The sequence below is a fragment of the Opisthocomus hoazin genome, chromosome 8 (genome assembly GCF_030867145.1).
Source record: "Opisthocomus hoazin isolate bOpiHoa1 chromosome 8, bOpiHoa1.hap1, whole genome shotgun sequence".
Classification (NCBI taxonomy): domain Eukaryota; kingdom Metazoa; phylum Chordata; class Aves; order Opisthocomiformes; family Opisthocomidae; genus Opisthocomus; species Opisthocomus hoazin.
Window position 1 is genome coordinate 64,265,253 of NC_134421.1, and position 22,773 is coordinate 64,288,025.

At 37.3% G+C, this 22,773-nt stretch overlaps 1 protein-coding gene across 1 annotated transcript in view; it reads right to left on the reverse strand.

Moving 5' to 3' along the window:
- SEMA3E (semaphorin 3E) overlaps positions 1 to 22,773 on the reverse strand; it is a 151,511-nt gene that overhangs the window by 11,955 nt on the left and 116,783 nt on the right. The window contains exons 6-14 of the mRNA XM_009943572.2: positions 21,828 to 21,947; positions 19,665 to 19,807; positions 16,822 to 16,936; positions 16,411 to 16,480; positions 14,970 to 15,114; positions 9,098 to 9,320; positions 6,365 to 6,456; positions 5,124 to 5,165; positions 1,622 to 1,788 (exon numbers count right to left, since the gene is read on the reverse strand). Coding sequence (XP_009941874.2) covers positions 1,622 to 1,788; positions 5,124 to 5,165; positions 6,365 to 6,456; positions 9,098 to 9,320; positions 14,970 to 15,114; positions 16,411 to 16,480; positions 16,822 to 16,936; positions 19,665 to 19,807; positions 21,828 to 21,947 — 1,117 coding nt within the window. The remainder of the gene's footprint in view (positions 1 to 1,621; positions 1,789 to 5,123; positions 5,166 to 6,364; positions 6,457 to 9,097; positions 9,321 to 14,969; positions 15,115 to 16,410; positions 16,481 to 16,821; positions 16,937 to 19,664; positions 19,808 to 21,827; positions 21,948 to 22,773) is intronic.

Here is a 22,773-nt window from a genome sequence, read left to right on the forward strand (position 1 = left end):
CTTTTCTTAGACAATAAGTAGCCTACAGATCAACATAAATGCTGATACAGGCCAAGTAGACTGCTGGGAAATTTTTTAACCTCCCTTCCTTCCCCTAGTGACTTTTACATCATTAGATGAGTAACTCATATGCTTTATAATTATAGTAATCCAATTTCTACATGTACTGTAGGAAATTAATCTCCCTGGCCCAATATATAGCTGCTTATATTTCTTAATCTGGGACCTGAAAATTTCAGCCAGATTCTTCTCAAATTGACGAGACAACCAGAGCCCACTTGCTCTCTTAGATCTGCTTGCAAGAGGTATGCGAAGACTGTGCAATCCTGCTTGTAAAAGTCATGTTGATTTCCTACTTGATTTAACCTGTGCCTTAGTGTAATAAGTTCAAGAGACTGTTGATTATGCTGAGTCATTGGCTGTATTCCTCATTTTCATGTTTTAATGTGCCTTACTCAAAAAGTCATGTTACCCTATGTAACATGGCTGCATTGGTTATCTTTCAGAAAAATCCACAGAAATGCTGGTTGTGCCTGGCTATAGTCAGCAGTGCTTTTGTATGAGTGCATTCAGGTTCATGGAAAGGGGTTCAGGACAAAAAATTAAATAAATTACCCTCCCCTGCCTTTTCCTGGTTATCCTTAAGCAACAATCATAAATTTGGGATGTTATGAATTGGTTTTGACTGAACCATCTCCACTGGCTTACAAAATTGCCTCCAGAAGTTACTCAATTCATTCTAATCCTTGCAGTCCATGTAGGTCTCATATATACAAGCAGAAACAGTAAATGCAAAAAAGCCACAGAAAGGATTTTAATTATACATTACCAAAATTTGGCTGACTAAGGCTAGCAATTACTCTTTTTAATGGCAAAGCTAACTTCAAGTCTAGTGAAAGGTCTGGATTAAAATATGCACTTTCTAGTATCTGTGTAGCTGAACTGGAGAAATTAGTTTTGAGAGGGAAGGGAAGAGAATAGATGTGTGTGAAATTACTGCACCTAAAAGTGAAGGCCAAGAGCCATAAACAAGTGAACAATGACGGAGAGGAGAAGTCTCCCCAACAGAAGAATTACAGCACCCAGATTAGGTTTGTGCTTTGAACTGGCCTTTAGAGTAACTTGTCCTTATAAATTCACTGGAGAAAGCCTAAGCCTAAACTTAGCTTTTGCAGATACTCTGGTTTCGTTCTGGCTGGTGAAGGCATTTGACTATTAACACAGATTCTTTGGTTTTTTTTTTGAAATTCTATTCTATATGTTATTGTAGTGTGATATATTCGCTGTAGAAGACTTCCAATTTAGGTCTTCACTGTTGTGAAGAAACTTTCCTTTGTGCACCAAAAGAAGAATAAGGAAATTGAGGTTTATTTAATACTTACTGCAATTAATTACTTTTCTTCTTTCATAACAATATTCCTGGTACTGCAGTTTATACCATCCTATTAATTAGAGTCCTTTGCAATCCTCTAAGGATGTGCTAATAAATTAGCAGGCAACGTATCTTGTCACTGCTTGGTTATTTTTATGAGGGGGAGATACGAAGTACTTTGTGTTGCAGTAGGGTCTCTTTATGTAGGTATTTTGCAAAAAAGATATTACAGAAAGCAGCAGTTCTCACCTCTTTGCCTGCATTCCTGTGGGATAGTATCGGGAGCAGGAGATGCCATCCCAAGCGCAGTATGGATCTCGAGCAAGGCAGCAGTCCGCACAGGCCGTTCCATACATGTCACACTGGTGGAACTTCACTTGCGCTATGACCGACTCAGATCCAACGTAGAGCTGTTGCTGGAAAAAATACACCGTGTATGATTAAAAGCCTAGAACTTCCACTAAAACTTCTGCTACCAATGGAGTTACTAAAAAATGTTAACTGTGTCGTTGCTTGCCAGTTGTGAATCCAGCCTGTGCCCTGAGGGAGGCAGAGTTACTCTGCAGAAAAATATCTGATTACAGGCTAAACTCTCTGGCATGAGAACAGAGGAGCAGAAGGAAGGTGAAATGAACAAGTTTATTCTGGCATTTCCTCACTTTTGAAGTTTCAGCTTTGTGAGCTTTGTGTTTGAATAGGCAGGGGTTTACATTTCTTTTTCTCGCTCAAGACAGTTTCCAATGCCTCCCTCTTTACAATTCTCTGTCACCTAACCAATCTGGAAAAAACCTTGACATGAAAGACTTTAAAAAAAGCAGTTCACATTTGCAAATGTTATAAGCAACCTCAATTTTAAAATGGGAGTTATCAAGTAAACTTAACTCCTGATGTGGTTACTTACAATATGGTCACATATACACATGCATAGGAGTACTATGATTTGTGGAATCCCTCGGCGCACAAGAGATACAGATTTTTTTCTCCGTGGTACTGTGCAGTCGTTCCGTAAAAGTTAACCAGTCACAATCTACTTCTTCAATAACTATTTGTAGGGTTTGCGTTTTTTCAGCATTAGTGCTAAGACTGTTTGAATCTTCTAACTTCACATAAATGTCCTTTTCAAATCAAATGAAAGATGATCAATCTGATTCATGAGTTATTGGCATAATAAATTGTGAAGAAAATAGCTTGAATTTACAGGGTTTTGATAAAAAAATCCTGTTTCTGGTAAATGCAAATAGAGTGAACACAGAAATATGCAATGTGCACTGCAATTAGAACTGCTTATGCATGGCTCACTTCCGTGGTTTTACCAGTCAAGAAAAGGTTTCCTAATAAACACTTAAACTACGCTTACCCTAATGGCCAAACTTAGTCCATAATTCCCACTTTTGGACCAAGCTTTCTCTATCTAGTACTTTATTATTCTTCAAGCTGGAAAATATAGGCAGCTCATTTAGTCTGGCTTGCCTATCACAAAACACAAAATTTAATCCGGATAGTTCATTTTATTCTTCATTACACCTCCTATATCTGTTTAGGTCACAGAAATATTACTCTCAAAAATGCTAGGAGAAAAGACTAAGACAGGCTGGTAACAGCAACGCTTGAAGAGACAGGCTGGTAACAGCAATGCTTGAAGACTTTTTCGGCTGAGATAAATGAGATGATAGTAGTAGGAACTCTATCTGCCAAAGGGAATGAAGAAGAAACCTAGGATCCTTGTTCAAGGGGAATTCTTTCTTGTCTGCAAAGGCTGCAGAAGACATGAACAACACTTTCACTGAGACATACAAGATAGGATTTTTCTCTTTCATCTTCTAGCAGGGGTAAAGACAACTTTGTCTTGGTTCATCAGAGGAGGGCAAAAAGCAGCCGATATCTAGCCAACCAAACATCAAAGAATAACATTCCTTCTTAGCCTTTACAGATAACTAGCTCAGACCTGAAGCATGATATTTTATTTTACCACTGACTTAATGAAGACTGGTTAGTGTTATAATGATATTGAGATAAAGCTAGCAAGAAGATCTCCACAGGCTCACAAACTCCAAGATCAAAAGGGACCAGCCAAAATGCTCGAGCAGAGAAGCTAAGTAACTTTTTTCACTTAAACACATCTAAGTTATACTTCTGCTTGCAGATCTTGTTTTAAAGACAAAATGACTTGGTGCCAGCCTTGTCCCTATCATGTATTCCAGCATTTAATTGTCCTCAGTGTCAGAAAAGTGCATGCTATTTCAAGATTAAGTTTATCTACATTCAACAAGCTGAAATTTGTGGATGCCCCCTCCCTGGAAGTGTTCAAGGCCAGGTTAGATGGGGCTCTGAGCAACCTGGTTTAGTGTCCCTGCCCATGATAGGGGGAGGTGGAACTAAGTGATCTTTAAGGTCACTTCCAACCCAAACCATTCTATGATTTTATATGATTCCATAATTTAGTTATTAGATCTTGATATTGCTTTGCCATCAATCTTCAAGAATCCTTATACACGTACACTAGGAAGTCACTTTGTAGGGTAAAATTTTATATCTGGCTATCCTGTTTTCTCTCACTCTTTTCTCTGACCTCTTGAAAAAGTTAAGGTACTTTTACTTCACACAAGGAGGTTTATTCTTCAACCACGAGATTGCTTTGGCAGCATTTTTACAATTCTCTCCAGATTTTCCAGTTGCTTCTTGAATTAGTAGTGTTAGCAGCCTCTGGGAGCTGGGTGTAATGGAAGAAGACTATTTCATTTTGTCTCCCTTCTACTGTTCCTACACAACCCTTTTACCATCACGTTTCACGGAGAGGTAAAAGTAAGGCAAATATCTGAAAAGACACTGAAGTCTTTCTCCAAATAATCACTTACGTGCAGTGTTAGACAATCCAGAGCTGCTTTCACAGTCCATGGGAAAAAAAATATATTGATCCAGGAAATAGTTCAGTATACTTACATCTAAGATCCTCCTCTGAATCACCATCAGAGGAGTTTGTCTTTCTACACTACCTGCAAAAAGAATGCAAGTTGACTGGACACCGAGACTAGAATGATCTTTTGGGGCACATTCACATCTCCTATTTGTGCACTTTTTGTCGTTACTTGTATTTCACTGTTTATGTGAACATATATTGCATTGGATGTCTAAGATCTATTAAGATATATCTATCCAGGGATGTTTATAATGGCTCCGTCCTGAGATGGTACGGTGATATGGTATGGATCTCTGTGATACGGTACAGGTAAGAATTTACCTACAAGAGTAAGAAATTGGGTGTTTATGTTAGCAGAAACTAGCAGAAACTTGAAAGGGAGTCAGATCCAAACAGCCCTGCCTTTCATGTGCAACTGAACATGTGGGAGAGCCAGCAAGGCTTTGAGCACTGAATCACCATAGGGCTGAAGTCTGTCCGCTTTTATCAGCAAGGAACTTTTCTGTGAGTTGCCATATCCACCAAGGTAATCCCTACTGTGATTACTATGCCAGTAACTCATGAAGCAGATTGGTTTTTACTTGCTTTGATATGAATGATAGCATGAACTAAGGAGATTTAACATCAGAATTGAAAAACATAAATGCTTCATAAAGGAACAGACCATATAACCATACATTTATAGCAGGAAAACTTCCATGTATCAGACCAGATCTCATTATAGACAATGTACATCCAGCCATCTGTCTGTCTATCCATGTCTCTATCTATCTTTGTACAGTTTATAGACATTTGAGTCACAATCTTCACATTTCAAACTTGTCAAATGCTTACCCTTTTTGAAGAGATTTCCATAGAAATAATAGGAACTGGTACCTAGAAAACAGGAAATATTTCCTTGGTTAGAAAAAAGAATATCTTTTTGGTATGAAAATACATTAGGTGACATAGTGTTCATGTTTAGTTATTATATTCAACTTTGCTAGGTACTTCGACTTTCTTTAAGTTCTGAAGCTACAGAAAGTTGTGAGGAAAATATGACTTTCAGAAGTATTACTTTAAAAGAGTTTATTTAAAAACAACAAGCCAACACTCCATTCAGGATTATCAGAGCCACGGGAACACTACAATTTCCCTGTCAAACATGACATTAGCTCTTGCCACCATTAAATCTCTTTTGTCCTACTTGAGAGTGATAAGTGGAGTGTTATTTACAAAAAAACATTAATTGAAGATAAGATAAAAAGAGTAGGAATTTCTTCTTTTACCATTGTCCTCTCTGCCCTCTTCTCAGATTTCCTGGAGTAATGGCAAGACATTATCCCTAATAGGTCTATCGAAAACCAGCATTATCAAGAGTGGAAATTTCAGTGACTTTTCCCCCTAGGCAACAAGTCAATAGTTACACTGCCTAAATGCAGGTACCAAATTTAAATATCTAGGTTTGGATGTTAGCTTTTCCCTGTGGTTGCAAGTAGTTTAGTCTGCTACTTCGTGTGGCTAACGCAACATAAGGTGAATACTCACTAAGAGAATTTCATTACCCTAGCTTTGCCACATACCTTATACTGAGCTTTAGTCATGAGTTATTCTTAAACAGGAATGAGTTTTGTCACACTAGGACTCGGGCTGTCCCACTGTAAAGACAGATTAATGGATTTATTCTGTCTGAGGATCGGGCTTTTTTTGTACAGACATCTTTCAAGCTTCCAAGATTGCAGTAGGCACATTTTTGCGCATGTAGTTATACTCTAAAAGAGTATACTTAATTGGATTTGAGGGAAAATTAAATAAAATTAGATACATTTCTAGTTAAAAGTCACACTACTACCTCCAAGCATGTGAACTGAAAGACAGTAGTCCTGGCTTGCTTCAATACTTCAGTGACTGAGTTATAACTCCAACTCAGAAAAACTTCACTTGAAAATGAAGATATCCTGTCATAAAATAGCTGTTCATTAGAACATTTCTTGCATGCACTATTATATATTTGATTATCCTCAGATTTTTTAGACATTTCAATTCTGCAGAAAATACAAGACATATATATATGCTTCATAGACAGCACAGTTCACCTTGAATACTTGCAGCTCTTCAAGAATCACTTCTTCCATTGATTCCGTCTCTTGATTGTAAATTGTAATGACTTTCAGCACAATTCCATTATCTGGGAATAAATTTTAAAAGAAAAAAACAAAACAAAATTGCTGGTTATAATTGGTGGAAATGTTTATATGGCCCTCAAATACATTAAATTACTTCATCAAACTGATAATGGATAGAAATTTATAAATAACTACAGGTAGTCGCATATTGCTGTTATTTATGAGGATTCTTACTCTTAGAAAACGAACACGTGTGACAGTTTGTCCATGGCAAATAAGAGTCAGCTGAGACATCCCTGAGCTATATGATTAATCAACAAGTATTTTTCAAACTCTGGGTCATAACTCCTTGGTGAACTGCAAAAGAATCAAAGAAGTGACCATATTTCAGAAAAAGAAATAAAGGCAGGCAGGAGCTGAATCCATTAGGGTAAGGGAGTGTAAAGTAGCTTTAATTATAGGATCTGAGTGTTTACACTAGTTAGGAAACTATTAACTATCCTTAATTGCTGGCAGCATCTCCGTTCGTCCAGGCAAGGGTACAAAAACCTTCAGGGGTTCAGTGTCTGAAGTTAGGGCCCTCCTGCAGGGAAACACTGAGGTGCTGTGGAGCTGAAGGGGTAAATCAAAGGAAGATGAACCAAAAAAAAAGCTGCACATTCAAAAAGTCTAAGGCACATTGGAGTTCAGGTTTGTCAACTTCTCTGTCGCTACAACTTTTGCAGGAAATTAAAACACATAAATAGCAACTGGTCTTCCACCACTTCAGCCTTGTCGTGCTGACTGTTATTAGAATAGTCTCGCTTTCCCTAATCTGAAAGTCTGTCATCAACAATGGCAAATATCACTTCCTTTCTTCTGTTACTTTCAGCCACCTTTGATTTACAGGGGAAATATTAAGCAGACAAGCATTGGGAAACATGCTCAGCTGAAGATCAAAGGGGCAAACATAAAGAGGAACCATTAAACTGAGGTCATACACCATTTCTCAGAGAGACTATGTAATCAAAGGCATTCGTTTTGTGATGGAACAGTAAAAAGAAATTGCGTTCTGAGCTCTGATTTCGTAAGTCCCTCTTCGAATCCTACTGACAGACATGTGAAAGTTGACCCTGATGTTCAGACTTTGCCTTTGATGAATTCTAACCTGCACTGCTACCCTAAGGAAACTTCTGCTCAGCAGTAAGACCCTGTTTACGTAAGTTACACAGCAGGTGTTGGGCTCAGATGAAAAAAAATTAACCCTTTCTAACACTATATTGCCAAGAGAAGCAGTGAGCTTTTTGATGGGAGCTTTGCCAGAGTAGAGGTTGCAGGGTTCGTTTCAGAGTTTCTAAAGCCTAAATTGCTATGATGGAATTTCCTGTCACATAAGTTTAGAGATCTCAAGAAGACTAAGCAACTGTTGGGTGCCAGTTCACCACAGCTCTAAAGCACATGCTCAAGTCCCCTTGGATTCGACTTTGCTGAACAGTGGACTTGTGAACAAGTATTTGATAAAATATCTCAATCACAAATGCAAGTGGAAAATATGAAAAATGTAGATACTGTTATAAAATCTGCTGTACAGAAATAAGTGACACATGGCATAGTGTTTTGTAGCCCACACTAAGTCTAATACCAAGATCATACTCAGGCCGTGTAAAAGCTTGGAAAACAACACCGATGTAAATAAATCTTTGTTATTCTACAAACATGTTTCTTTTGAAGTTCTCAACACTGCAATGTGCTTATTAGAGGAACTTCATTAGTGAAAAATAATTCACTGTAACTGCTTTCCTGGACAAAGTTGTCAAAATTATTTGTGATACTAGTCATTTTTAAACTGATAAAATGTGAATGTATGAATCTTTCGATTTTTTTCAGACAGATTAGATGTGACTAAAGTCTTGTCTAGTTCCAGGCTTTCCTCTTATTTTCTTAAGTTTTCTTCTTTTTCATATACCACTAGAATGTGCTTTTTTCTCTGGTTGCCTAGAGTTAAAGCAGATCCATGACATATTTCACCTTAATCATATTTGTTTGGTAGCTGTTTAAAAATTGTCTTTAAAAAAGCTCTCGATATCTTATGAAAACAGCACAAAAGAAGAACAAGAAAATTTGGCAGAAAACTAACATTTTCTTTTTAAGAAATTTTTGTGATTCCTCCTTTCTTTCTTGAGCTGTGCTATAACCCAAATTTGGAAGCTGGCAGTCTCTTTTTAAAGGTATCAGCTAGACTCGTTGTCTCCAGAATTGGAGAAAATAAAGGGTGGAGTAAAGCTAATAACTTTAACTGATGTTTTTTTGAAAATCAGGTCACCTTTGTTTCTCTCAGGTTTCTAGGTCTCAGCTCAGAACTCTGCTCAGAGGTTCTGAAGTTTTAAAAATAAAGCTAGTTGTTCAGGAATTTAATTTAAGGTTCTTGTTTGGAAAGAAAAAGTAATAAAATGGAATCCTCTACTGAAGTTTCTCTTCCTAGTCTTTAAATGTTTTCCTACCATTATTCTTCTCAATGATGTTATTAGCACACTGAAGCACATGTCTAGAATGACTAACCTCCTCTGTAGGGTGAAGACTGGCACAGTCACATGAAGAATGATAGTTAAAAAGTAATGTTGTATCGATTTTTTGGTTTTGGACTGTACATAACAATTTCATTTATCCTGGAGGTTTAAAAAATGTACATTAAATTAATTGTCTTCTTTACTTTCTTTAATTTACCTGTGCCAATGAACAAGACATCATATTGCCCATCTTCAGCTTCCACTCTGTCCACTGCTATTTGTTTAAGATTGTACTTTCCGTCTGTTTTAACTAGCACTGGTCTCTTATGAACGGGCTTGATGGGCTGATACATCAGCGGGTGACTCCTTGCAAAATGGACAGCTTCATCAGGATAGTCTTTAGTGGTAGTGTACAGACCACCATTCACCTTGCTGGCACACTGCAAAAACATAAATCAGATGTTGGAGCTTAACCTGGCAGCCAGCAACTAGTGCCACACAGCCACTCACTCGCTCGTCCCCACTTTCCAATGGGATGGGGAGTAGAATGGGCAAAAAGTAAAACTTGTGGTCTGAGATAAAGACAGTTTAATAAGACAACAAAGGAAGGAATAATAATAATAATAATTATTATTATTATTATTATACTCATAATAGTATATTATTATTATACTCATAATAGTAATAGAATATGAAAAATAAACAATACAAATACAATTTTTCTCACCACCAGACAACTGATTGCACAGCCAGTCCCTGAGCAGTGATTTTGGAACTCACAGATTTCACGGAGCTTGCTGAACATACAGAACTTTACAAACTCACAGAAAAGTTCCTGCCCCCCAGCCAATCTGCATTTATATACCAAGCATGATGTTTATGGTATGGAATATTTCCACTGGCCAGCTTGAGCTAAATGCCTGGCTATGCTCCCTCCTTCATCAGCCGAACATGAGAAACTAGAAAAACTCCTTGATTTCTTAGGAACAACTGAAAACATCAGTGCATTATCAATATCATTCTCATAATAAATCCAAAATACAGCAGCTACTGTGAAGGAAATTAACTCTATCTATCTCATCTGAAGTCAGCACAATAGATTATCCTGAAGGTTTGCCAAATAAATTGTCAGAGACCAGTCTTATTTTCAGGGGTAATGACAAGTCTACAGAAAACCTGGCATAAAAATGTACACAGAAGACCACAGCAGGAACTGGGACATTAAGCATGCATGGTTTATTAACCATGAGACGCCAAGAAAGGGAATGCTGAACAGAGCCTTGGCATTGTCATGTTTAGAAAGAGGGAGCTCCTTCCTCTCTGGCATACTAAGAGAAGAATAAAGAGCGACACTTTTAAATTTTAACAAAGAACATAGTGCTTGTTTCCTCCGAAATTCATATTGAAGATGTAGTCAAAATGGTCATTGACAGAGGTAGGAGAAAGTGTGTTCCTATCCCAGTAGAGATACAGCCATGGAAAGTCAGCAGAATACTAACGCTTGAAATCAATCTCTTGACTAATTACTTTTGACTGCAAACTGTATTACCATAAGAAGCTAAGCACACTCAAAAATAATGCCAGCAGCAGCAGTAATTCTTGATCTCAGGCATTCTAACAGTATTACATTTGACTCTAATTCCTAACTCATGATGACAGTATTATATACACAGTTTAGCTTGAAATACTAATGTTTGCCTTGATCAATCTACTGTTTTGCAAAGCAAATGCACTTTACGTCAACAATTGACTACAAGAAGCTTACTCCTTTGGTCAAATGTGCAATTAGGGATAATTTAATGCATTAAAGAGAGAAGTCAATTTTAGGACACTTTGCAAAGGATATAGTATTCCGTAAATGAACATAGATTCTACATTTCCAATTTGCTTCATGAAGTCTAATTGAAATCATTTATGATCAAGCTGGAAATATCTCAGTAACCATTTACTTTCCCCAAATATTCATAACACAATGTGGTTTTAAGAAGCATTTCAAGAAAAACCACAGTAGCAGTCTTTCCCTACTTAAAGTGGATTTTTCAATCAATAAAATGAAATTAAATACTGTTTATGTTTACTGGAAAGAGTAATTTTAAACTTGTGGTCAACTATAATTGACAACAACAGACTCCCGCACTTGTCAAGTGGGGCAAAGTTTGTTTTGACTTTTTGAGCTTAGCTACAGGAAAGTATTTTCTCAGTGTTCACTTTAAAGTAATTGTCTCATCAAGCTAGTGATGGAATTTCACCAGCTGTTTGCAATAAAGGGACAGAGCTGAAGCATGAAGACAGGCTAAGCCTCTGCTTCCAGGCACTACACAACATATCAAGTGAATAGACATTGCTAGATTCTCTTTGCAAGGTTCCAGCCCTGGAGAGATTTAACAAAAATAGTCCTTCACAGGCTTTTCATTGTTAATTAAATAAAATCAAGTACTCTAGAAAGAAAACAGTAGATGCAGCCATCTCTGAAGTGTATCAGTCAACACCATTTTTGAGGTAACTGATGTCATTTCCAGAAGCATCACAGTCTGAATGCACGAAATGAATCAGCAAAACAGGAACAGAGACTATGGCAGAAGCAGTGCTTCAGGCAGACTTCAGAGAGCAGAGAACTGCAGAGTCTGTCAGAACCTGTGGAACTCTTAACTGCTGTTTTCTCTTTATTTAGCTTTTAACGCTGCTCTCATTCCTTGTAGACTCCATATTTACCCTTTCAATAGCTAAGATCAAAGACTGTGTACTCTCAGAGAAGCCTAATAGTGGGTCATTTTTGGTCTCTTGTCACTGTTGCTCCTGTAATGGGACAAGTAGTGGGATTCAGCTTACCAATATGCTGACCTTTACTTTGGAGTGTGAGACCTAAAGATGTGGGCTACAGCCCGAAACATGCTTTCTCTTCATGCTACTGGAAAAGTGTGGAAAAGACCTCTAAACTGTGTCCTAAATGAGCAGCCTAAAATGAATCAATTAATCCTCTGTTAGCTGGCAGAGCCAGTTACTTCAGCCTCTGATGTGCTCTGCAACATATAGAGACAAATATGACTAAATCGATGAATGCCCAATAAAGACCTGGTTCCTCGACTAACTTTTTCCACAACATCGGGAAAATTACTTGCTCTCTTCTTTTATGTCTGTTTCAGCTCCTGTGCCTTGCCTGTTGGGGAGGCTACAATCCAGTCTGACCCAAATGTGGCCATGCACAGCCAAGGGAGAGAAGTATCGAAACCGGGTGGAACTTAGGGCAACCTTCCTGTAAATCATTGCCAACTCTGCTGAAGTTCTGGCTCACTGTTCTCCTTGCCAAAAAAACACCATTTAATCTTCAGTGCTAGGAGATATCAACATAATGACTGTAGTCATTAATAGTGAATTCCTTGCCTGTGTTTAATGTTAGTTCAAATAACATGTGTGAGGTGTTCTACTGCCTGGATAAAAAAAAAAGAATACCACTTAATGAACTTGGACCATATCATTTTTGTAAAATATACAGCCATTCTGCAATCGACGCATGGTACTGTCTTATTACTCAGTAAAGCTATAAAACCTGTAAATTTTCTATACAAAATAACAAATAGGATATTAATAATTCCTTTGAATTCAACCGTTTTGCTCAAAATTTTATAATTTCTGTATCTATTTTCCTATCCTGACTCAATACCAATGACTGACTTCAATCCACGTCAAACAAATAAAAAGACGTTTGGTATTACTGTCAGCACTGATACAGTGCTGACTTATTGGCCAAGGTGGTCAAATCGTATTCACAATTTTTAAATCCCGGATAATCTCTTTTCTGGAGCATCTATTTCTGCATTTTGACATGTCTCTAACCCCAAGAGAAACAGAGGAAAACATTAATTTGAAATGAGAGAGGACATGCATTTGAAATCATACTACAGGGAGAAAGGCTGTACCTGCATGGACTAGATAAGCTAACAGGCCTTTTTACCTCTCATTCCTGCGATTCAGTGATAAATGAATTGTATGCAATGTTTATTTCTGCAAATGAATGTTTTTAGTATAAAAGAGAATATTAATTCAGCTAGCAAAGGAAAAATAACACTGATGGTAATGCTCCAGAAACAGTTTATTCCACTGTTATGCTCAAGAATGCGAGCCCCCAGCCTGTGAGAAGATCAAGAGGTGAAGAGCGGGAGCTGGGGGTAGGTTTAGCATCTCACTGAGTCAAAAATCTGCACAATGCTGACATGATAAGGGGTAGACCTTCGGCGAGTGTAAACAAAAGCAACTTTCCAACAGCTGACAGTTGCCATGGGTGTGTAAGTGGCTGTATTCCCAAAAGGGACAGGGAGCGGAAGGAATGATGGATGTGATGCTTCTCTAGGTTAGCCTGCGTTGCCTGCTGTGGGGCTCCTCCTGGCTTACAGCGGGGAGGGGAAGGTGAGGGAGACCCTGGCTGTGCCCCATTTGTGAGATGCTGATGGGCCCCAGTAATGTGAAGGGCACCCTCAAGCCTCACTGACAGGCAGTGAAGATGGGGCTGCCCTCCTCATCCCCCAAGCTGGGACGTGAGAGTCCCAGGCTAAGATGCTTACAGGGTCAGGAACTTCAGAAACACCAAAAAAAGGGAGTGAAACAGGAAAAGAGTTTGAGATGAAGACAGTTTGTGATGCTTTTGATTAATTGACATAAAAATTAGTAATTTCTTATTGAAATTAATTATGTCTCTCCAGGTAATGAGTTCGTGTCTTTCTCCAGAATTTCTATTTACCAAACGAAAAACTTGTCAGGCAGGAACAACTCTACATAACAGCACTGATATAGTTGCAGAGTATGCTAGAATAGTTGCCAGATTAAGTGCATTTTCCAAATATGTCTTGTTTCTTTCCTTCACTTAATGTCCATTGGAAGAAAAAAGAAGTTTGTGAAGAAAGTTGTGAAAATTAGTGGAAAGCGTGAATGATTTTGCTGAGTTTGGTTCTTTGCAACATTATTTTAAGATTTCTATATTCTTTGTAAAGGTTAGAGAACCAGGATGTTAGTAAGATCAGAAACCTGATTTGAGGTTAATAAAATCTCTGTCTGTGACGTCTGAAAGCAAAGCAATGAATCATGAGGACGCTAGACCATTGCTTCTAGAAAGAGTAAGTCATGAGAGAAGGAACTCAAGTGATGAAGGATTTAATCCTTATCTAAGAATGTGTTTATTCTGATTAGCTACTTTTATTAAAATCTATGTCTGGTTTCTAACCTGTGCACTGATCTAAGTTACAGAAATACTGAAATTTGTTCTTCTGGAAAGAGAGTTGAAAAAAAGCAACCAGAACCATCTGATCTTGAAATAGTGGATCTTCCTTTAACGCTTGTTAAATGCCCTGGCTTCAGCAGACGAAGAAAAGTGGATTGCCTTGTGTAAGCTTGCATTTTTCCTGTAATAAGCTTATTTACATTTGAAAATATTGCATACTTCTTAAATATATATATTTTTCTAAATATAGATACATATTTTAGTTCATCCTAGCTTTTATTTTCTCAAACCAAGTCCATAAGGACAGTTTGTTCATCAGAAAGTTCCATTAGAAAAAAAACTCATGTCTTACTCAACACACTTAAATTGATATTATTTTTCATTTATTTCTTTGCAATTACATTAAAGTTATCAAGGTTCAGACGCAAAACATATGTTAGCAGCCAAACTTACAAGAATAGTTATTCTAAACTCTATAGAAAGCGAGATTCCTCCTCAGGTAACACACTTGTTGCTTCTGAATGCAGCATCTGACCTGCCCTCTAGAAGTGTCTCTTTCTCCTCCTGTTGCCTGGGGTCCTATCTTTGGGACTTTAGGACCTTAACACAAGGTTGCTAAACTCAAGTCCCAACAGGATTTTGGAAAACCTTGTATACTTAGTTCCACTATTTTCCTTTGGGAAATGTATGATTTTAGTACGTGATTAAACTTATTGCTGAGCCATTCTACACTTTTCCAGAAACACTAGAGTGTGTATACATTCAGATAAATATATCTGGGACTGTGAAGTCAGGAAGATGTGTACATTAGCAGCAGGCTGACTTTTCTCCTGATTTCATTTACATAGCAAAGCAATGGAAAATAGATTGTACTTACTGAACCAGGTCTAGGATAAGGTACTTTTCCTTCATATAGAGCCCAGTGGTATTCAGGTCCTTCTTTATGAGCATATGGTCCATTGAAAGCTGCTCGGACACTTGCCATGTGGTAAACACATACAGCATACCCTCTAAATATATTGCTATGAAGTAAAATTCAAAGTAATTTTAAATTAATATGTTAGATTCTGTACATATGATACTGATATTATAGTATGATTTTTAATCAGTCACATTTCAACAGTATTCAGGAAGAAAAAACTACTTATGGTTTCCTGTACGTTTTTTCTTATAACTGCTGTGTCCAATGTTCTTTACAGACTCTTTCATGTATCTATATTTATAACATTTATCTGAGGAAGCTCTGTGTTGTTGTCCCAAAATATGAAGATGGTGAACACAGGCTCTAAATTATTTGTTTATAAACACAGAGGAAGTGTAGTGAACTGAACTCAGGTCTCAGACATCTTTGATTAATGACTTAAACAGTTAACCATTTTTCTTCTCTAAGATTTTACCTGTTGTTACTTTGGAAAGATGGGAATCATCCAATTCTGACTGAAAAGAACAGGAGTCTCTTTATATTGAATGAGAATGTTGGTTAGTATTATTAGTTAGAACATCAAGATCACTTTGTGTAGATCCACCAACACTGAAGTATCTTTTTTACTTTTAAATTTTATTCACTTAATTCCGGAGAAGCAAATCATTATTTTTTAAAGCAGCATCAGTTGTCTCTACAAAGAAATTATCTTTGAATATTCCAGAACGTGATCCAGATAATATTATCTAGGTGCCCACTTTTCTCTACAGACATGGGGAGCCAGCATCCCTAGAGGACCAGATCTGCCTTGAATTATTAAATTAAAAAAAAACAAAAAACAAAAAACAAAAACCAGAAGGGTGAAATAATGGACAAAGCACAGTTGCTCTTCTGTACTAGTTACGTGCTAAAATAATAGTCGGATCTCCAAGAAACAGGTACTGTGTCCTTGCATTTGAACTAGTCTGCAGTGGAAAAGGAGGCCACCAGCAACATCACGGATGGTGTTTCAGGTTTCACTAAGAAGTTAGTAGGATTTTATGTTGCTATCTGCTTAAACCTGAATTACAGCCGAGCTCTTAAAGGAAGACAGGTGGCTCTGATAGGCTGCTCTTATAAGGATTCAGGAGTGCATATACTTTGACAGTAGGAAATTTTCAAGCAGAGAAACATTTAATTAATTTATGATCCAGATAGACTGGATAGAATGAGATTTCAAGTCCCTGAGTGTCACAGAGCGGTTTTTACATTAACAAAGAAGCCCACTATGAATAGAACAGGGATTAAACTGTTTACTGTGTATTTGCTAAGGGATACTTATCATGCAGTTTCTATCTCTTCAATAGACTGTTCAAATGTTCCTCTATTGCTGCTATTATTTCTTCTGGTTGTTTACCTTGTAGTGTTGAAGAGGCCAAATATCACCGGATTTTTGTTATCACGAGTTTGCAGCAGAAACACATCCTCTGTAAAATTTAAATGCAGTGTTATTGGTAGCAAACTACTTTTTCTCAGCCCCAAAAGAGAAACTTCACTGCTTGTTAAAAGTGTAATCCTATGTTACTCATGTATGTTACTTAATTTTATGCAGTTTTTAAAAGCAATTTTTGAACACCATGCAACATGTAAAGGTGTAATTGATGATAGTCTATTCCATATATATAGAACTTCATATACACTGGAAACAAAACACTAACAGCTTTGCTGTCAGTGAATACAAGTACAATATTTGACAGTAAGATGTGTTATCATGAAAGTATATGTTTTCTATGATGGTTTTAAGTTTGTTGCAGATTAGGTTGTTTACCTAATTCATCAAAATGCGTATCAATTCCGTTTCTCCCAGGCACAGAGCAAACTAGCCTGGTTTTGAGGAAAGTGCTCCATTTATTCACGAGCATTCGCTGGCCTCCCATATCATTCTGTGTAGAAAGAAACAAATGCTGATGGTAATTTGAATGAGTAAGTCTAGAAGCGCAAACATCTCTGATGAATTAGCCGCTCATTCTGACTTTTAATGTCAGAAGCATGCATTTTCAAACCACATGTCTATTACTAGTATTATTTCTCTGGAGTCAGTTTTCAAGGAGGATTGCACTGATCAAGCCCAGGTCTCATTAAGATCTGTGGGTTTATAAGAATTTTTTAATTCTGTACCGCATCCATGGACAGTTTTAAATATACAGCCGTTGTAAATCTTTTTTATTTCTCATTTTTGTTAAATGGATGTACTGAGCACATTGGAGAAGTTTAGCTCTGCTTTAGGAGCTCAGTGCAGGGTTAGATCAACACATTTGGAAACTGAGAGCAGCTACAGCTGGGGAAAGCCTAAGACAAGTGTCTACATGGTGTTCTAACAATTTCTCAACAACTTTAAATAGTTAACATTATACTACCGCTGCCTCATCTTTTTCTTGCTGTTGTGATTGGGGCAGTCAAGAAAAGGGGGACCTCAGTAGTACTTAGTAATCAGATTCAGCAGCCTTTGGGTAGCATCCTCAAAGCTATGGCCTTGTATTCAGGTAGACTCTGTAAATGAGTGTTAAAATCTCTGTATTAAGCTTGCAAAACTCCCACAACTTCACTCTAAACTACTGAAATTAATTGATTTCCTCAGCTTCACATTGAGATCTTACAAAACCAGACATCTATTCTCCTCAGAAATGTACAAATATACAGAATTGGTGCCTCTGTGTTGCAAAACTTGTTACAGCTCAGAGGAAAGCATAAAAGCTGGGAATAAAGCCAGTTCTTGAACCACCAGCTAGCTATTTTTTGTATTCATTAAATCTAATTTGAATTATAGCATATGGTTGTTAAGTTAATGTCCAAATAACTCCACATTTGGAGTTGTGGACAAGTGGAAGAGAAAGGCCTATGGGATTTTGGTTTAGCTCATATCTAGAAATAAGATGTTTAGGTGGATATATTTCAGACTAGAGGGATCTATTAATCTATTCAGATCTCTTCCAGAGCATAGGTCAAAGAATTCTACTTCAGATCTTGATGCAGGCTCAAACTCAGAAAGCAACTGGCTTTGTGAACATTAGTGTCTTAAGGCTGCAATTTGGTACTTTACATACTTCAGATGTTTCAGGTTATACAAGCGTACTCCTTAAGAAATTTTAATAGGTAGTATACTGGTGAGCGTGTGTGACATATAGTATACATTGAAGTGACAGAAGGTTTTTAACTTGTATCTTGCTTTTTGTCAGACAGTTTTAGGAATGTATCCCCAACAGTTAGGAGGGAAGAATGCAATTTTTTGCAGAAACAAAATCAGATGCTAAGACATAAATTTCTCATTCCTTCCTTTAGCAAAGCAGATTTAGTCCCACTGGGAATGGGAGAGCTCTTCTCAACAGCCTTACTGTAGGTCAATTAATAGACAAGGAATGCACCCAAAGTTCATCAGTTGTTCAGAGAGGACCGATTATGAGCAGGGGAATCTGGGAGATCATATGTTAACAGTACTCCTTTCCTTCAACTGCCTGAGATGTCCTTCCTGTGTGGGTGGCCAGGGAGCCAAAAAGAGGTGGGATCAACAAACTAGGAATGTGGCCTGAGTGGGAAATGGATAATCATACAGGACAGTGGAGGGAACCAAGATCTTTCCTCATGACTTTTCTGCTTCTTCTGGTAAACTTCATGCCCAGCTGCAATAAGAATTTGCTGGGTATTTCAGTCCTTTGTTCTAGTTTCCTATATATACAATTTTCCTTAGTTGATGCTGAGAAGAAGAGGAAAGAGAAATGCACTCTTTATAAAGCACTCTACAAATGGTTGACATTGTACCCCTCCTATCATCCGTGCATCAGAAAGAGGTTTTCACAATTTACAGAATCACAGAATAGATGAACTGGGCAGGGACCTTTGGAGATCGTCTAATCCAACTGCCCTGCTCAAAATAAGGCTTTGAGCAACTTAGTCAAGCCCGTGTCCAGTCAGGTTTTGAATACCTCCAAAGGTAGAGACTCTGGGCAACCTATGGCTGTGTTCAACCACCATGGCAGTAAAAAATGTTTTCTTATATTCAGATGGCATTTGATGTATTTCAGTATGTGCCCATTGCCTCTTGTTCTGTCCAGCTGGCTGCAAAAGCCAAGTGTCTCGTAGGGTAGGCATCGACCCTGCACAAATGCAGGTGAGTTAAGTCTGCTCCTTGCTAACAGAATAGGGAAGTGAGAGGAAGAGGATGTGAAGGAAGGGAGAACTGGTAGCTGAGCTGATCCTTTCACCGTGAATGTGAGGGACATCAATTTATGTCATCTGTGACAGCTGCAGGAGGCCCTGGATCTACAGCCAGTACTAAGGGCACCTTGATCTGAATTGAGAATATGGATGATAAGAAAGTTCTGTGGGCAACCGCTGTTACCGTTACCACATATCAGCACAAAGAGAGATGGTGTTGAATAACAAGATTTCTGAACTTTGCACTCCTCTCTCACCAAAATTCAGCTTCAAGCCCAGATTTCAGATCACTTTTGAGTTTTCTAATGCTTGGGGCTGTTTAAATGTAGGATTTTCATTCAAACCTTTAACTTACTCTCATATACGTTAACAGATGCCACATTTGCTTGAGGGAGAAGGACCAAAGAAAGGAGCATGCTTTTTCCTCATTTATCTGAGGAACTGGAAAGAGGATCTTACCGCACATACGCGTCCCACTCTGGTGTATATGGCATGAGTGCTTGTCTCAGCCTCTAATGCCTTTTCAGTAAAGAAGAAGTATACTTTGTTATCATCGTGGTCTTCATTGTCAGGAATCATGTATGAGCCAACAAATTTTGGTTCTTTAAAAAAAAGCATAAACTAGTTGAATTCAAGTTTATTAACACCTTCTCTTATTTTTTTCAATACTTTCAATCAGCTGGTAGAAAAGAAACAAATAAAATTAAAGACTCCAGGATCTGTTAGTCAGAGAGCTACCTAAGGGCAATGGGGTGATAGATATAGGAAAAAAAATATTTCTTTTGTATGTGGGTATCTATAGAACATGTGGAATGCATTAATACAAAAATATTTTCATAACTCCAATTTGCAAATCAATATTCCTTTGTATGTGTGCAAGAAAAAGACCTTTTTCCAGTCCCATTCTCTGGGCTTTATATATTTTAATTTGGATTAGGCTAAAACCTGGAACTAATATTCACATAACTGTCTCTGATCCCATACAAACCAGGTGTAGGAACATCAACTTTGGACAAATAGCCTGTTAGATGACAAAAAAGCTTTGGTAGTTCACTTAATAGATGTTGTATGAACATATATCTTCATAGACAGAAGATGCATTGTGTATCTATGTCACGAAATAAAAACCTTCTAAATTTCTCCTGTTTTGACGTTTTCCTGCGAAGCTGAAACCTAAGTTAAAACTTCAGTCCGTGCCTGTATAACTTTTAACCCCACATCAAACTAAGCTGTGAATTATTTCTTCTCACTGAATTCTAACAAAGTTTTCGCAATTTCGTTGAAAGAGAATGACATTCACGCAATTAGTATGATTTTTTAAGAAGCAGTGGGTAATGTAAATATCTTCTTCCTGTTCTATATGTAAGGAGTCATTGCATTTTAAGACATTGATACAGCACTTGCTAATTTTCTGATTTTTTTTTAACATGTATTTAAAAATATTCCTTTTCTGCAAATTTAAATTTCAAGTACAGATAAAATGAAAATCCAAGTTTGAGGCCAGAATTCAGAGAAGTCTGTATTTAAAATTATGAAATCTTACAGACAGAAGAAAACTTGACTTGCCTACTGCGAACACCCACCTGATTGTTGTTACTCATATGTAGCCAGTCTAAACAATCAGTTCAGCAATGCTCTAAGTACTGGACTTAAAGCATATCTAAGCATGTTCTAAACATATATTATTAAAAAAAAAATTAATTTAATGCAAGTCGGCGGTCAGAGCCATGTGGAAAGAAATATGTAGCAGAACTATTTTCTCTCTTCTGACTCAGGAGAAAGTTGCTTTGAACTTTGAGAGAAAAAACTTCTATGTGTTTTCGCTGAAAAGAGGATGCTAACCATACGAATCACCATAACAGGCAATTCTTGACTCTTTTCTGCCAAACTTTAGCGGTAATTGTGTCAAAGTTGTGATGAACTATTTCAACACATTTGAAGCACAACGAATCAAGATTCTTTATTTTGCAGAAACTTTAGCACTTTGGAATTGAATTACATTTCATTATGAAGAATAAGAAACAATTTCTAAATTTCCCTGAATGTGATTTTTTCTTAGTATTTTTGTTGAGGAATATTTTAGTTTTCTTCTTTAAAATTACCTGCTTTAGCTTTTTGTTTCTTTTAACTGTGTGATCATCATATGTTTGTTATTTCACATTATTGGATGACACCTCTTTACTGCACAACTTGTCAAAGATTGAGTTGTTTTATTGCAACATAAAGACAAAATAATTTCACCTAGAAAAAAGAGTACTGTGTTCTAATTAGAAGTGCTTATTAATTAAATAAAAAATTTTAAAATATTACTTTAATTATATCCAGCATATCAAGGAATCATATAGAATATTCAGAATAAAAATTAAAAGCAATTTTAAAGGTGAAAAATGAAGGTTTTAAAAGTTCCTCTTGTTAAATCCAATATGCAACAAAGCAAAGATTTCAGTATATTCATGCTGGTAGGGGGCTGATGAAAAATTTCATGGAAAAAACACAGTTTAAACAAGTTCATCTGCAAATCGATATACATATGTATGAACAATTCTTTTTAATTTCTGCTTAAACAGAAATTGCCTAGTCATCTGAAACACCCTTGGTTCTTTCTTCTCCTCCTTCCCATACCTTTCAACAGGCGCTCACTATCAGGTTCAGTTCGGAGATGGGCCATGCGATTCATGGTGCGAAATAGAGCAGCATCTCTCCCCCAGTAGTCACTGTAGAGACCAGTAAAAAGTTCACCACCTGCAGATCATACATTAAAAACCAGAAATAATTAAAAAAAAATTGATAATGCTCTACTTGTTAATTTCATTGCATATGATAGGAACTGCATTATAAACATGGCTCATCGCTCAGATTCAGGTGAGAAGGTGAGTCAGTAATTTACATATGGTCTAGAGAGCGTATGAACATTGTTCCTACCAGCACTGCAACATTTACAGTTGAAACAGCATGAGGACAAGAATTTTAAACTACTTTCGTGGGCTTGGCCTCATTTTCAGTACTGACTTAATCACTTCAGGGTAGATTCACACACAAAACATGAAAGTATTAAAATAACATCTAACCACATCTGCCACAAAAACGTCTGGCACATCAGGCACTCAAATCCAAATATCTCACTGTTATTCACTTAGTGCCTGGCGCTAGAGGCACCTACCCTTTGTTGGCACCTAAATCTTCACCAGTACAATGACTCTGACCAGTGTTTTTCTTCTGAGCACTTCCAGACGTGCCCCAGTCTTGTTAATGAGAGGCAGCAAATTGCTTGGTCCCAGAACTAGAATAGACATGTTGGGTTTATGAGGAGCCAGAAATAGCAGGAGCCAGAAAATGGGATGAAAATGTAGCAGCAGATTTCAGGGGATGCAGTGCAAAGGAAAAGATTAGTGATAGCTGCACCAAGCCACTGGTTTGGGCTACACTGCATGGATACAGCTCAAGGCTAAACCATACCTAAATCCATAGATTAGACCTCAAACAGGGGAATTTTTCCTGAGAGTAGTTATCAGATTTGGCTTTGTGCAAAACATGACTGAAAAAAAGAGTCATTAGAGAAGCATATACT